The sequence below is a fragment of the Grammomys surdaster genome, unplaced genomic scaffold (genome assembly GCF_004785775.1).
Source record: "Grammomys surdaster isolate TR1022 unplaced genomic scaffold, NIH_TR_1.0 63, whole genome shotgun sequence".
NCBI classification, from domain to species: Eukaryota; Metazoa; Chordata; class Mammalia; order Rodentia; family Muridae; genus Grammomys; species Grammomys surdaster.
The window spans coordinates 521,017-537,499 of record NW_021604565.1 but is presented as its reverse complement, the minus strand read 5'-3'; the positions used below and the strand labels follow the sequence as shown (position 1 = coordinate 537,499).

The window sequence follows — 16,483 nt, the reverse complement described above, 5'->3', positions numbered from 1 at the left end:
AATCTTGTTAATACTGTGACACACATGTTATGATAGAGGTGTAATATTATCCTGGATATTTATGTTGGGATTCCCTTGCATAGTAAATATTCAAGAGATATAATGCTAATAAACATTGTCTTTCACATCTTGGTAGGCTTATTCTATACATAAACAAATGGAACTATTTTATTAAGTCTTGAAAAAAATTCCCCCTCCACTATTTTGGTTGCAACTATAAGGGAAAAAAATTATCTTTTGGAAAACTTGGTCAGAGAGGATAAATTTGAATTGGCAGAATGCTAAAGCTCAGATCCGACACTCAATACTTGGAGGTAAACTATACCCTACTGGGTTTGCTCCAAGTAAAGAAGGGACACAGAGATGGCTCATCTTTTAAAAGAGCATGTCACTCTTGTAGAGGACCCAAGTTCAATTCCCAGCACTTACATGAAAACTAATGATTATTTTAATTTAATTCCATGACAACCAATGCCCTATTTAAATCTCCATGGGAATTGCATACTCATAGCATATATATATATATATATGTGTGCAAATACCCATATACATAAAATGAAAATAACTCTAATTTAAAAACTACAAGTACATGCAAATATATGCAGACTAAATAAAATAGACCCAGGATAAGGTGGGATAGATAGACTGAGTTAATGTGACCATAAATCCTGCTCTTTCGCCCAACACCATGGCATTAGAAACACTTACAAAAGACTTGGGACCTGTAGGTTTCCAAAAGACAATGTGTTCAGGTACACACACACACACACACACACACACACACACACACAGAGGCATATTCTTATTAAATCTGTACATTCCTAGAGTAGAACTGTCTACATAAACAAGTAATGAAGTGTGTCAAAACTCACTAATGTTAGACCGAAAACTTTGTTGTTTTTTGTTGTTGCTATAGTTTATTTGTTTGTTTGAATCTTAAGTTTGAATTCCATTAACAAATGTGCACAGAGCTAACACACATTTAAATAAATCAGTGATGTAAATCTGAAAAAAAAATATAATCCAAGTCCTTAAAGTTTAACAAAGTAATTCAACTGAGGCTCCAGTCCCCTTTTTAAAAAGATTCATGTATTTTTATTATATGTGAGTGTACTCTGTCACTGTTTTTAAACACACTAAAAGAGGGCATCAGATCTCATTACATATAGTTTTAAGGCCTCATGAGTTTGCTGAGAATTCAGTTCAGGACCTCAGGAAGAACAATCAGTGCTTATAACTGCTAAGCTATCCTCCAGCTCCATTCCCCATTTGCCCATCTAGAGACCAATAAAAATACATAGCATCCTCCAATTCCAGAGATGATACTCCGACTCCAGGTATCCCTCTACATCAGGACCCAAAACTCAGATAAAATTCTAGGCAATCTCCATGTCAAATTGTATAACTGCATCTTACAAAATTTATACCTTGAAAACTTCATGTCAATTGCATAGTAAATCAAAAAGTAGTCTATAGGGAATGTGTGAAGTATTCAGGTTATTCTTAAATGAAAAATACAGAAATTAATCATAGAAATAAAATTCAAAATATTGCATAAGAAGGACTTTGAAAACTTAGCCCTGAGAGAATGAGTCTAACCTTGAAACCAAAGATATTTAAAGAGTATTCAACTATAAAATCTTAAATGTACTTTGGGTGCCAACATGTTGATGTTGTTAAAGAAAAGCTTTAACACAAAGAAGAAGAATAAAAGTATTCCCAGGACAAAAAGGGATGACATGATCAAGCTATATATGCCATTTTTGAAGCTTGACCAAAATAGAAATACTGACCTCCGGCCATGGATTTATCTGCAGTACCTACCACATTAATGCTCCCAAGTGCAGCATTCATGAAATTCATAAGCTCCATATATATGGTCAAACATCCCAAGAGTTATTAGAATTATGCCAAATACACTCCAAGTGTCATTAAATTTCTTCCTCATTATAATGTCTACTATTGTAAATTGTAGAACTAACTTGAATCCAATGGTATTTGGCATGGCATTCAAGATGGCTACTTACCCTTAAATTCTGAACCTCCTTCCAATAATTTGAATATGATAAGAACATCAATCTGTTCTTCCAAATGCCTATCTAAATCCTCTTGTATATTCAAAACATTAATAATAGTTTTTGCTAAATGATTAACAAAAGTAGCTGTCTTAACTTCTTGTGTCACAGTAATTACAGAAGCAGTGGTGCTAGCTATTAATGTAATTAAAGTTGTTATACCAGCAATAATCAAGCCCACTCCCCTATTGCAATTGCTTAAAGCCTGACACATTTCTCTCAGTACTTGCAAGGTATTTTTAGAATACTAAGGTTCTGTGATACTCAGGGCACTAAAACAAAAGCTAGTTGATACACCTCCATAACTGACATGCCAGATTTCAAAACACAAACAAATTAGAAGGTGTACAATCAATGCAACTTACATTAAATACTGTAAAAGAAACAAAAGTACTTTTACTTGACAATTAAAAGAGCCTTAAAATATATGCTAACACCTGTTTGAAATCCAGATCTTCCCCCAACCTTATCTCTTGATAACATAACATCATAGAGAACTATAGTTAATTTCCATATGTGTCTCTGAAAATGTCCAGAACCAGCCTTCCAAATGAAGACTGTACTTTCCAATATTGGATTGATTTCTAGACCACTCCATGATTGAGTCAGAATAACTGGCCACATTTACTAACAATATAAAAGGCATTATAACTTCTTTTTTGATTCTCTATTCCAAAAGGTCTAAGAATTTGAGGCTTGTCCCATCAAGGGTGAGCAATGGTGGGTCAGGAACTTATATCTAATACAGCTATGGTTTCAACCTAAAAATGGACCCCCAGACAGAGTTATTAAATTAACAGGCTGGCAAGCCAAGGACGGGTAAGATTCTTCGCAGAGACTTAGCAACCTAAGATAAAAGTGCATTGCTTTTGATAATACATATTCCATGACAGAAAGGCATTCTTGTCAAAACGAGCTAAGACATTCTCAGTCTTGTTAATGAAATAAAAAATGGGAAGAGGTGGACAACCTGTGGGGCTGCTTGGCAAAAATCTGACATGGGCCAAGGACAAGGAAGTAAGCTTCAGGCAGGAATCTGAAATTAGGCTAGAACAAAGAAATAATCTTAGGCAGAAATCTAAATATTAGGCTAGAACAAAGAAGTAATTTCAGACAGGAATCTAAATTTTAGGCTAGAATAAGGAAGTAAGCTTCAGACATGAAAATGATCTTGGGCTAGGAAAGGGATGAAGGATCAGATACTTTGTTCATCATGATAATCTGTTAGAAACAGTGATCACAGGAGTGTTCACATAATTGGGTTTAATGCCTTGCTTTTTCTTTGATTATTTGAGTTTAATGTCTTGTTTGTTCATTGACTATTTGCATCTATTGTATTGCTAAACCCTCAACCGAGAACTGATCTTAATACATACATGTAATTAAAATGATATAAAAGTATAAAGGAGGAGGGGTTGCGACAGGGGGTTCTAGAGAGGGCAAATGGTGAAAAGGGATAATATCTGAATTGTAAATATATAAAATATCCAATAAAAAATTTTTAAAAAATGAATTTCCCATTAGGCAAAAAATAGCCATCAAGCTCTCCTATGAACCAGAGAGCACAACAGAAACCAAGGAACAAAGAAGCTACCCAACAAATACAAGAACAGAAAAGAACAGTGTGGTGGTTTGTATGTGCTTCGCCCAGGGATTGGCACTCTTTGGAGGTGTGGCCTTGTTGGAGTAGATATGTCATTGTCGGAGTGGGCTTTAATACACTTGTCCTAGCTGCCTAGAAGCCAGTCTTTTAGCAGTCTTCAAATGAAGATGTAGAACTCTCAGCTTCTCCTGCACCATGTCTACCTGGATGCTGCCATGTTCCCACCTTGGTGATAATGGAATGAAACTCTGAACATGTAAGCCTGCCCCAATTAAATGTTGTCATTATAAAAGTTTTTAAAAAGTACTAAATGAATGGATGCTACTACATGTCAAAAGAAAATTTATACAATGACAAAACAAAACCAGATTTGAAACATAGGACATCTGAAAAGCCCCCTTTTAACTTTTGACTGGTGCTATACTATTGGACACTTAATCTACCTAGGAAAAGTACATATGAACCCACGTATTTAAAACTAATGCCAAATACTGTCATGAAACTTAGAACATTTTCAGCATGTGCAGGATCATCTCAGACCTATGCCCCTCAGCAACCTGGATGAGAACAAGCACCTTGATTTATTTAATCCTTAATATACACTAGCCCAAAAATTCAGCCTTAGTTGTTCCTTTGGAAGAATTTGCCAAATCTAAATTAGATCTACAATGCATTCTCCTTCTCCTAAGAATGGTAGGAATCACCACTAGAATTGGTAAGGCAAGGGTGACTTGACTCCTCCCTCACATTTGACCAGAGCATTTTCTAAAGACCCTCTAATAGCGCACAAGACTTAGATTAGAATGTTGCTACCCTTCAAGACCACTGGTGGCAAGAACATTAAAAACATAGGGGATTGTGTCATTTAATTAATAAAAGGGAGATTGTGTCTCTTCCTTCAAAAATAATGATGTTTTTTCTATTAACAAATTAGGATTAGTCAGAAATGCTGGACAAAATCTGACATGACATGCCACAAAATTCAGCAGCTATCTGAATCATAGGACTCATGGTCTAAAGCTTGACATCAGATATCTTGGTTGCTTACCCTTCTCTGTTTTTCCTAGTGCTACTGTTCTGATCTTTTTAATCAAAATTCTAAATTAATCTGTTTATTTTTATCTAGATTAATAATCAAGCTCCAATTGTTATGTCTGGGTTTCAGATCAATCCTGGAACAAGATTCTAGTCTCATTGTCTCAGCTGGATCATCTAGGGTTAGAATTTATGGTCCCTTATAGATTGGGACAATATTTCTATGAAATTGGTAGCAGTTACTGAAAATGAGGTCTCCTACGCTTCAGTTTCTCATAAAGATTGGCAAGGATTATGTTTCTCAAGAATAGACAAGATAGGAAAATAAAGTCACATAAACAAAACTGTGATCCATAAAGAAGTTATTTTGAGGACTCAACAATAAGTAAACATATTTTGGAATTTCTCTGGATTGTCTCAATAATTATATAAACAATATATAGATAGGTATACATATAGATATACATACTTATATAGAGAGGTATAGATATTGGATACATATATAGGATTGTAGATATCAAGTAAATCATCTGTCACAGCCTAAAAGGATAACACCTTCTAAAAGTACTCCATATCATTTCTAACAAATAAAACTTTTAGATGAGGAAAGATAGAGCTTTAAGCTGGAATGATTACTCAAGCTTGATGCCACCCTATACAGAAGCTTTATGCTTTTTACTTAGCTTTCAAGAAAAATACAATTTCACCAGGACTCCATGTATTTATCCTTTTTTTTCAGTCTACGAAGAACACAGAAATCTACTGAAAGACATACCACAGAGAGCCCCTCTGTTAAGAAAAGTATGATCTGATCCATTCATGTGTCAAACTCTCACATTTGAAATGCATTGCTGAGTATTAGTAATGTGCATCAATAGCTATAAGAAAATGGATTAATTTCTTGTAATTGTAATAACAGCATCTTACTAAATAGTGTTGAATGGTAAAGTGAAATTCAGCTCTTTTTCCACTTGAATTCAAACTAAACAGAATTGAATAGAGCTTTAAGACATTGTCTTGATTTAAATGCATAAAGAAATATTCTAACTGATTAAGACTTTCACTGCTGAATAATTGTGTTTTGATTGGCAGAAGCCAGAACATCTGCTGACCAATTCACATTACAATGGTGAGTGTTTTTCACTCTTCAGTCATGTATATCAACTGGACAAAGTAGTTAACCTGTCATAAAGTTTAACTTGTAGAAAAATGCACTTAACTAAAGAATTCCAGTAACTAATTTCAACAGAAGTGTTGCATTATTTTCTGACAGGGAAAAGAAAGTCAGAAAGAAAGTAGAAACATGATGGGCCTTTCCCACCATGTTCATCTTGCTGCCCCTTGTATCACCCATTCATACATTTTACTTATCTGATCTGGTTTTTTGCTTGTTTCAGGATGTAAGTGTGTGTGTGTGTGTGTGTGTGTGTGTGTGTGTGTGCGCGTGCGCAGGCGCGCATGAGCCTTCTTGCATGTTTGTGTGTAGTAATTGGGATAAGATGTCCTCTTATGCATCCAGGCTCTAGTACTTGAAATCTGTTGCTTATTCCCTCCAATTACCTCACATATATTGGCTTTGGCACAGCAATTAAACAAACTGTATCCAGTAGTGTTTTGCCTCCAAAAATACCTTTCTGAACTGCAGAAAATAGTTCTCCTGATTACTATCAACTAACATGGCCAACAGCATATTTGATATTTTTAAAATAATTAGCATAATTCTCCCTCTTAAATGGGATTAAAGCATCCTCACTTGGACCCTTCAGCTCTGTTTGTTAACCTTCTTTAGTTACATAGACTGTATCCTTGCTATTCAGTACTTTTGGCTATTACCCAATTATTAGTGAGTACATACCATGCATGTCCTGTCCTTTTGGGTCGGAGTTAGCTCACTCAGAAAATATTCTAATTCCATCCACAGAGGGAGGGAGCGACCTGGATGAGAGAGAGAGGAGAAGGGAAAATGGAGACATGATGATGTATGTGGGAGGATATAGGAGAGAAGCCTGGAGGGTCAGCAGAATGAATGGAAATATGAACCTACACGGGAAGGGAGATGGGGAGACCCTCTAGAAAGTACCAGAGACATAGGGGGTGAGAGACACTCGGGACTCAAAAGGGATGACTTTAGATGAAGTGCCCAACAGTGGAGAGAGTTATCTTGTAGAATAGGCCTCCAGTAAAAGTGAAGGCATCCATCAACTGGAGGGATGGAGTTGCCATCTCATATTCAAAAATTCTGACCCAGAATTGTTTCTGCCTAAAAGAACTACAGGGACAAATATAGAGAAGAGACTGAGGGAAAGGGGGTCCAGTGACCAGCCCAAATTGGAACCACCTCAAGGGGAAGAGCCAAAGCCTGACACTATTACTGATGCTATGGTGTACTTACATACATAAGCTTAGCATTTCTGTCTTCTGAGAGACCCAACCAATAGCTGAGTGAGACATGAGCAGATACTTAAAACCAACCATTGGACTGATGTTGGGGACCTTTGTGTTTGAATTAGGGAAAGGCTAAAAGAAGCTGAGGAGGGGGTCACCTCATAAGAAGACTAAGCAGTCTCAACAAACCTGATCTCTCAGTCACTGTGTGACCAACCAGGAAGCATATACTAGCTGGTCTGAAGATCCCAGACACATATGCATCAGAGAACTGCCAGGTCTGGACTCAGTAGGAAAAGATGCACCTAACCACTGAGACATATGAGTTCCTAAGGAGTGGGGGAGACCTGTCATAAAATGAGAGGGACATCCTCTTATAGAAAGGCCCAGGAAGAATGTGATGAGAGCTGTGGAAGGGCAGACCCTGAGAAGGGCAATCACTGTACTGTAAAAAGAAAAAAATTATACAAAACATGCTTAACCAGAAATCAGTTTGGTATGACTTTACAAAGAAGCCACAATTCCTCAGAATAATTCAGAAGTTAATTATTATCAAACCCAAGTTAGGTTCACATTTTTAAAACTTTTATAAAGAACAAATGCTTTAGGAAAGACAACACCCTGTTTGAGAGGATATTTTACCAATTGACCAAAAATACTATTTTTCAGTATTTGAAAGAGAAAAAAAAAGGCATAAACATGAAACTCTTAAGGACACTAGGATTCTTTCACGTAAACATGCTCTTACTTAGTGCCACTCTGGGGACAGGGATTTTTGTGAGTCCTAAAGGAGTATTAAAATATTCCTCAATGAACATCCCTGTCTTCTTAAGTATTTGGGCAGGATGTGGCCTGCTGTCCATAATGAATGCTCTCTGTCTTGCAGAAATAGCAACCATCTACCCTGTGAATGGATCATCTTATTACTTCCTCAAAAGAACTTTTGGATCTTCAATTGCTTTTCTCAGTGTCTGGATTAAACTTTTTGCTCATTTTCTAGCCATTGGTTCTCAGTGCTTGCTAATAGCTAGTTCTCTAATCCAGTGTTTCTATTCTGGATGCCCAGCTCCAGAGCTAGCAAAAAAATGTCTGGCTTTGGCTATTTTGTGGTCATTTGGAATTCTCAATGCTCAAGGGATGAAAATAGATGCTTGGTTTAATACTATCATCAGTTTTATGAAGTTGAGTGTTCTTTGCCTCATTTCTCTAACTGGGATTGTGCTGTTAGTGATTGGCAAAAAGGAGAATGTGTCCAGGTTTGAGAACGCTTTGGACGCTGAAGTTCCTAACTTCTCACAGATTGCAGATGCCATTCTCCAAGTGTACTATTCATATCTAGGATCATCAATCCTCATCGTCTTAGCAGGTAAATCCATTCTTAAAACTATACCACATTACACAGAAGGGATGGTCTAAGCAGGCAAATCTATTCATAAAGTAAGCATAGAACTTAAGGGAAAGGCTAATACGATTGTATCATGTTTTGTAGTGAAATTCAATGTTCTTTGTAATGCTGTTATAATTAAAACATCTATGTATATTCATATATGTAGACTATATAGACTTTACCTTTCTTCATGTCAGGTATGTTTTATAAACTTGGGGATGCTAAGTATGTTGACCAGAGAATTGAAATTACATTATATTCTTATTTTTATTTTGTGTAATCCCACCATCTTGAATTTAGCAATTCTATAAGGAGTATACTAGTAAAATTATATTTATAAAGCTATCACATTTCTCAGATTTTAATACACTTCACCTCAACTTGGAAACTTTGCTCTCTTCCAGAAAAACCCACTCTCAGGCTTGTTGTGGGTCACCATCAATCTTAGAATATTTATATAGAAAACTAAACTGTGCTTTCTTGCATCTATGTCACTAGGAATAGTAAAATACCAGATAAATTTTATTACACTATGTATCTTATGGAACTTTATGTTGTTATACACTTACCTAAACATGTTTAACTGATATTTCTCACTACCGAGCACTTCAAGTGTCTCTGATACTAGAGAATGTGGTATAGTGAACATTTTTGAAAATTCAACATTGTTCTCTATAGAGCAACACTTCTCATGCTGATGTCACAGTACCAAGAGAATTTGATAATTATTGCAAACCAATCTGCCTGCAATTTCTAAATGATGTAAAGAAAGAAATTCATTACATATTATGTTCATTTTTATTTCTTTTTCTTTTCTTATTGAGGATAAATCCTCTCATCCTGATCACAGTTTCCCCTCTCTGAACTCTTCTCATCTCTTCCCTATCTCTTCTCCTCCCCAACTCCACTCAACATGCATTTCTTCTCTGAAAAGATCAAGCTTCCAAGAGATAACAACAAAACATACAAAACTGCTTAATATACAGAGTGATGAATTTCATTGTGGCATATTAAATGTTATGTGTTTCAATTAGAATTTTTATGTTTTTGTGATAGAACAACCATGACCAAAAGTACAAGTTGGTGAGGAAAGGGTTTATTTCATCTTATGGTTTATAGGCTCGCATCCAGGGAAGAAAGGGTAATAGCCTAGAGACAAAAACTTATACAGAAACCGTGGAGGAATGCTGTTCACTACCTTTCTCTGCTTGGTTTCCTTAGCCTGCTTTCTTACATAATCCAAGGCTACCAGCACAATAGTGGCATGACCCAGAATGATCTATGTACTCCCAAATCAATTCTTAATCAAGACAATTTACCAAAGGCTTGCCCACAAGCCTTGGGTGAATAATTTCTCAGTTTAGATTTGCTCTTTTAAACTGACTAGCTTGTGTCAAGTTGCCATAAAACTGGGCAGCAGAAGTGTCATTATACTCTGACATCAATTGGTCTCTTTACACAAATTTCTTCCAGTCTCTCTGCCACTCTTTGCCTATTTCACCTTCTTCCTGATAGTTGTCTTCCTGGTAGTCTGTTGTCTTATCACACGTAGTGTTATCCTTTTCATTCCTCTTCCTCAGCATGACTCCACTTCTTTCATGAATATGTTTCTAGTTTTATGACCTACAGAAACACATATATACATATAATTTTATTTTTATATGTTTTAATTGAAGTAGTATTATCTCGATTTTATCTGACATTTCCTACCCCAGATATGTTTCCCCAAACCTCTCAAATGTCTTCTCAAACTCTCAAAGTTGAAGCCTCTATTTCTTTATTATTATTATTATTATTATTATTATTATTATTATTATTTGATAGAAATACTCATATAAATTCAAGCTGCTGAATTGGGTACTACTACTTATATATATATGAGTTCAAGGATAAGTATTATGTATTAGATAACCAGTAAGTTGGCTCTTCATTGATAGAGTAATTCTCCGTCTCCAAACAGTCATCAGTTACTGATCGTTCTTTGCCTTCAGAGAGATCCTAAGAATTTTACTGATCTAATCTTAACATGATCATAGAGACTATAATTTTTCTAGTATTATATATTCAGAAATTCCTCAGAAGAAATCTTTCAAAGTACTCTTCCTGGTATTCTAATTTCTACAATCTCTGCGTTCCCTTTACTCCTGGATGCACAAACTACAGATGTAGGAGCTATAATTTAGATGTAGTAATTGGGGCTGAGCACCCCACAACCTGTTTGTCTCTGTCCATTAACTCACTAGCCCCAGAAATCAGCCTAGGTTTCAAAAGCCAACCACGGCTCTTTTTCCTACTGAAAGGACCTTAAGGCAAATTGTAGTTAAACTATTTCTTGCCGTTGACTTACTATAAGTATCACTAATAGAGAATATTGGCATATTAAATAGATGTTTTGTGGGAATGAGGTGCTCAATTTCTTTCTTCCTTGGTTTTTTACACAGCATCTTCTGGAACCACGGAACCTAGAGTGCAAGGGAAAGGTTTCTAGGTCATACTCATCTTGAATTAACTGAGACATGTGTTTTATGTATGTACCATGTAATATCTTCTTAGGCAATATAAGCCCACACTCAACCCTTGAGAGACAAGGAAAGAATACATTATTAAACTATATTGGGTGGTGGTCAATGGCATTACTCTGACTGGCTTTTGAAAGGTGGTTCTTGTGTCTAGTATTAGGGTTTTCTTTTAGTCTGTTTCCTGTGGGAAGCATTGTCAGCCCAAGTGCCTTAATTTCTTTTCACATATATCTAATAACCACGTATATATGTATTTATATATATATATATATATATATATTTATATAAAATTTTAGAAAAAATATGAAGTAATATGATTCCTTGAAGCTTTTTCATACCACCTTGGTGTTATGTTTCCTTCCCATCCCTCTATATTGACCTCCTTCCCTGCTCCCCATTCAGAGCCCCTTCTCAGTTATTGCATTTGCTATTTCCTATCACCTATATCATGCTAGTCTTCTCTCAACCTCCTTCCCAGTATGGTCCCTTTATATTACCTTGGTTTCTGGATCTAGAAAACACAGGTGAGATCACATGCAGTGATGCTTCTCTTTTGGGATCTGTGTTACTTCACTCACTTGATGTAGTCTTTTCTGGGACAATTGATTTACCTGAAATTTTCAGCATTTCATTTTTACTTATAGCTGAATAGTATTCCACTATTTTAACTACCATATTTTCAATATATGTGTGTCTACTGAAGGGCACTTAAAAATGGATATATACAGACAGAAGAGTGGAGTTAGAACCATATTTATCATCCTGATCAAAAAGGATATCGAAGTGGATTAAAGACCTCAATTTGAAAACTTAAACACTAAAACTTTTAGCAGAAAATGTAGGTTGTACTCTAAAATATACAGGTGTAGGAAAACCCTTTTTAAAGAGGACTGCGCTTGTCAAATACTTAAGAGTTACAATAAACAACTGGGAATTCATAAAATAAAAATGTTTCTGTGCAGCTAAAGAAAAAAAAATCTAGTTTTGAAGAAACCCACAGAATCTGAGAGGAATTTGAATAATATGTACCTGACAGAGGATTAGTGTTTCTTTATTTTTTTATTTGATATTTCCTTTATACATTTCAAATGATGTCAACTTTCATGGTCCACCCAGAAATGCCCTAAAACATAACCCCCTACCCCTGCTTCTATGAGGGTGTTACCCCAACCACCCAAACACACCTGCCTCCATCCTACTCATTCCCCTACACTAGTACATCGAACTTCTCCTCTCATTGATGCCAGAGCCATGGGTCCCTCCATGTGTGTTCCCAGGCTGGCAGTTTAGACCCTGGGAGCTCTGTTTGTTTGGGATTGTTGCTCTCCTCATGGTGCTGCAAACCCTTTTATCTCTTTCAGTCTTCTCTCTAATTCCTCCATTGGGAACCCCATGATCAGATCAATGTTAGCTGTGAGCATCCACCTCTGTATATGTCAGGCTCTGGCACAGCCTCTCAGAAGACAGGTATATCAAGCTCCTATCAGCATGCATTTCCTGACATCTACAACAGTGTCTGAATTTTGTGACTCCACGTGGAATTGATCCCCAAGTGGGACATTTTCAGGAGGGCACCTCCTCCAATCTGTGCTCCACACTTTGTCTCCATATTTGCTCCTGTGAGTATTTTGTTACTCTTTAGATAAAGGACTTATGAGCCCACACTTTGATCTTCCTTCTTCTTGAGCTTCATGTAATCTGTGAGTTGTGGTCTGTGATCTTTGATATTGAGAGCTTTGGGGCTAATATCCACTTATCAGTGAGTGCAAAACATGTGAGTCCTTTTGTAACTGGGTTATCTCACTGAGTGTGAAATTTTCTAGTTCCATCCATTTGCCTAAGAATTTCATGAAGTCATTGTTTTTAATAGCTGAGTAGTACTCTATTGTGTAAATGTACCACATTTTCTGTATCCATTCCTCTGTTGAAGGACATCTGGTTTCTGTCAAGCTTCTGGGTGTTATAAATAAGGCTGCTATGAACATAGTGTAGCATGTGTCCTTATTACATGTTGGAGCATCTTTTGGGTATATGCCCATGAGTGGTATTGTGGGTCCTAAGGTAGTACTATGTCCAATTTTCTGAGGAATCACCAGACTGATTTCCAGAGTGGTTGAACCAGCTTGTAGTCCCACCAACAATGGAGTGTTCATCTTTCTCTACATCCTAGCCATCTGCTTTCACCTGAGTTTTTGTCTTAGCCATTCTGGCTGGTGTGAGGTAGAATCTCATGGTTGTTTTCATTTGCATTTCCCTGATGACAAAGGATGTTCAGTATTTCGTTAGGTGCTGCTCGGCCATTTGAATTTCCTCACATGAGAATTTGTTGTTTAGATTTGTACCCAAATTTTATTAGTGTTATTTGACTGTCTGGAGTCTAATTTCTTGAATTCTTTGTATCTATTGGATATTAGCCCTCTATCAGATGTGGGATTGGTACAGATCTTTTCCCAATCCTTTGGTTGTCATTTTGTACTATTGACAGTATTCTTTGCCTTACAGAAGCTTTGCAATTTTACGAGGTCCCATTTGTGAATCCTGGATCTCAGAGCATAAGTTATTGGTCTTCTGTTCAGGAACTTTACCCCTATTGCCCATGTATTTAAGGTTCTTCCCCACTTACACTTCTATTAGTTTCATTGTATCTGGTTTTATGTGGAGGTCCTTGATCCATTTAGACTTGAGCTTTGTACAAGGAAATAAGAATGGATTGGTTTGCATTCTTCTACATGTTAACCTCCAGTTGAACAAGCACCATTTGTTGAAAATGTTCTCTTTTTTCCATTGGATAGTTTTAAGATCTTTGTCAAAGATCAAATGACCATAAGTGTGTTGGCTCATTTCTGAGTCTTGAATTCTATTCCATTGATCTTCCTGCCTTTCTCTGTACTAATACTATGCAATTTTTATCACTATTGCTCTGTAGTATACCTTGAGGTCAGGGATGGTGATTCCCCCAAAAGTTCTTTTATCTTTGAGAATAGTTTTTGCTATCCTGGGTTTTGTTATTACAAATGAATTTGCAGATTGCTGTTTCTAACTATGAATTTTGAATTTTGGATTTTGCTGGGGATTGCATTGAATCTGTAGATTGCTTTTGGCAAGATGGCCATTTTTACTATATTAATCCTACCAATCCATGATCATGGGAGATCTTTCCATCTTCTGAGATTTTCTTCATTTTCTTTATTCAGAGTTTGGAAGTTCTTGTCATACAGATCTTTCACTTGCTTGGTTAGATTCACACCAAGATATCGTTTATTATTTGTGACTACTAAAAAGAATGTCATTTCCCTAATTTCTTTCTCAGCCAGTTCATCCTTTGAATAAAGGAAGGCTACTGATTTGTTTGAATTAATTTTATATTCAGCCACTTTGCTGAAGTTATTTATCAGGTTTAGGAGTTCTCTGGTGGAAATTTTGGAGTCACCTAAGTGACTGCACTAGTGATATCTTGACTTTTTTCTTTCCAATTTGTATCCCTTTGATCTTCTTTTGTTGTCTAATTGCTCTCTGTAAGACATTGAGTACTATGCTGAATAGGTAGGGAGTCAGTGGGCAGCCTTGTCTAGTACCTGATTTTAGTGGGATTGCTTCAAGTTTCTCTCCATTTAGTTTGATGTTGACTACTGGTTTGCTGTGTATTACTTTTACAATGTTTAGGTGTGGGCCTTGAATTCCTGATCTTTCCAAGACTTTTACCATGAAAAGGTGTTGAATTTTGTCAAATGCTTTCTGAGCATCCAGTTAGATGATCATGAGGGTTTTTCCCTTTGATTTTGTCCATGTAGTGGATTATATTGATGGATTTCCATATATTGAACTTTCCTTGCATTCCTGGGATAAAGCCTACTTGATCATGATGGATGATTGTTTTCATTTTTTCTTGAGTTTGGTTTGCAAGAATTTTGTTGAGTATTTTTCATTGATATTCATAATAGAGATTGGTCTGAAGTTCTCTTTCTTTGTTGAGTCTTTGTGTGGTTTAAGTATGAGCATAACTGTGGCTTCATAGAACAAATTGGGTAGTGTTCTTTCTGCTTCTGTTTTGTGAAATAGTTTATAGAGAATTGGTATTAGGTCTTCTTTGAAGGTTTGGTAGAATTTTATGCTAAAACTATCTGGTCCTGGGCTTTTATTGGTGGGGAGACTTTTACAGAGTGCTGCTATTTATTTAGGGGCTATGGGACTGTTTAGATGATTTATCTGATACTTGTTGTCTAGAAAATTGTCGATCTCACCCAGATTTTCCAGTTTTGATGAATATAGTCTTTTGTAGTAGGATGTGATGATTGAATTATCTTGGTTTCTGTTGTTATGTAATGATCGTTTCCCATTCTGTTGGTTGCCGTTTTGTTCTATTGATAGTGACCTTTACCTTATTGAAACTTGGCAGTTTTATGAGATCCCATTTGTTTGTTATTGATCTTACAGCATAAGCCATTGGTGTTGTGTTCAGTAAATTTTCTCCTGTGCCCATGTGCTCAAGGCTGTTCCCCACTTTCTCTTCTTTTAGTTTCAGTGTATCTGGTATGTGTGGCGATCCTTGATCCTCTTGGACTTGAAGTTTGTACAAGGAAACAAGAAGAGGACAATTTGCATTCTTCTACATACTGACCTCCAGTTGAACCAGCACCATTTGTTGAAAATGCTGTCCTTTTTCCACTCAATGGTTTTAGCATCTTTGTCAAAGATTAATTGACCATAATTGTGTGGGTTCATTTCTGGATCTTCAGTTCTATTACACTGATCTTCCTGACTGTCTCTGTACCAATGTCATACAGTTGTTTATCAAGAAAGGTAATTCAATCAGCAAAAGTACTTCTTTGGAGGCTGAGGTAGGCGGATTTCTGAGTTTGAGGCCAGCCTGGTCTACAGAGTGAGTTCCAGGACAACCGGGGTTATACAGAGAAACTCTGCCTAAAAAAAAAAAAGTACTTGGTTACATTTACGATATTTGTGGCTCTACTGTATTGAATTCTTGTAATGCCAGTTGTTATAATTGATTTCAGGTTGCACAGCTTGTTTAAAATGATAATTACATTTTTGCTGTGGTGTTCTGTCATAAATACTTCCAGAACCATTAAAACTAGCTTTGAAACTTGCTTTATCTCTTCATGTTTTATGTCTCAAGTGTGTGATGTCTTCAACAATAGCATGGGAATAAACAGTAATTTTTTGTGGGTGTATGGGGTGGGGAATGTTATGGAATGTTGCTGATAGCTCCAAAAACAAAAATGCACACATTACTGGCAATGGAATTTTTTGTTTCTCCTGTCTAGTATTTAATTGTCAGTTAATAATAGTGCAATACCATTCTTCCTCTCTCTCCCTCTCTCTCCCTCTCTCTCCCTCTCTCTCCCTCTCTCTCCCTCTCTCTCTTCCTTCCTCCCTCCCTCCCTTTGCCCCCTCTCTCTCTGTCTCTCTACCCCTCTCTCTCTCTCTCTCTCTCTCTCTCTCTCTCTCTCTCTCTCTCTCT

The 16,483-nt window shown here is 36.5% G+C and overlaps 1 protein-coding gene across 1 annotated transcript in view; it reads left to right on the top strand.

Moving 5' to 3' along the window:
- Positions 1 to 7,797: 7,797 nt before the first annotated feature.
- Positions 7,798 to 16,483, top strand: part of LOC114619564 (solute carrier family 7 member 13-like) — a 24,309-nt gene continuing 15,623 nt past the window's right edge. Inside the window, exon 1 of the mRNA XM_028765388.1 lies at positions 7,798 to 8,464. Within this exon, the coding sequence (XP_028621221.1) occupies positions 7,798 to 8,464 (667 nt within the window). The remainder of the gene's footprint in view (positions 8,465 to 16,483) is intronic.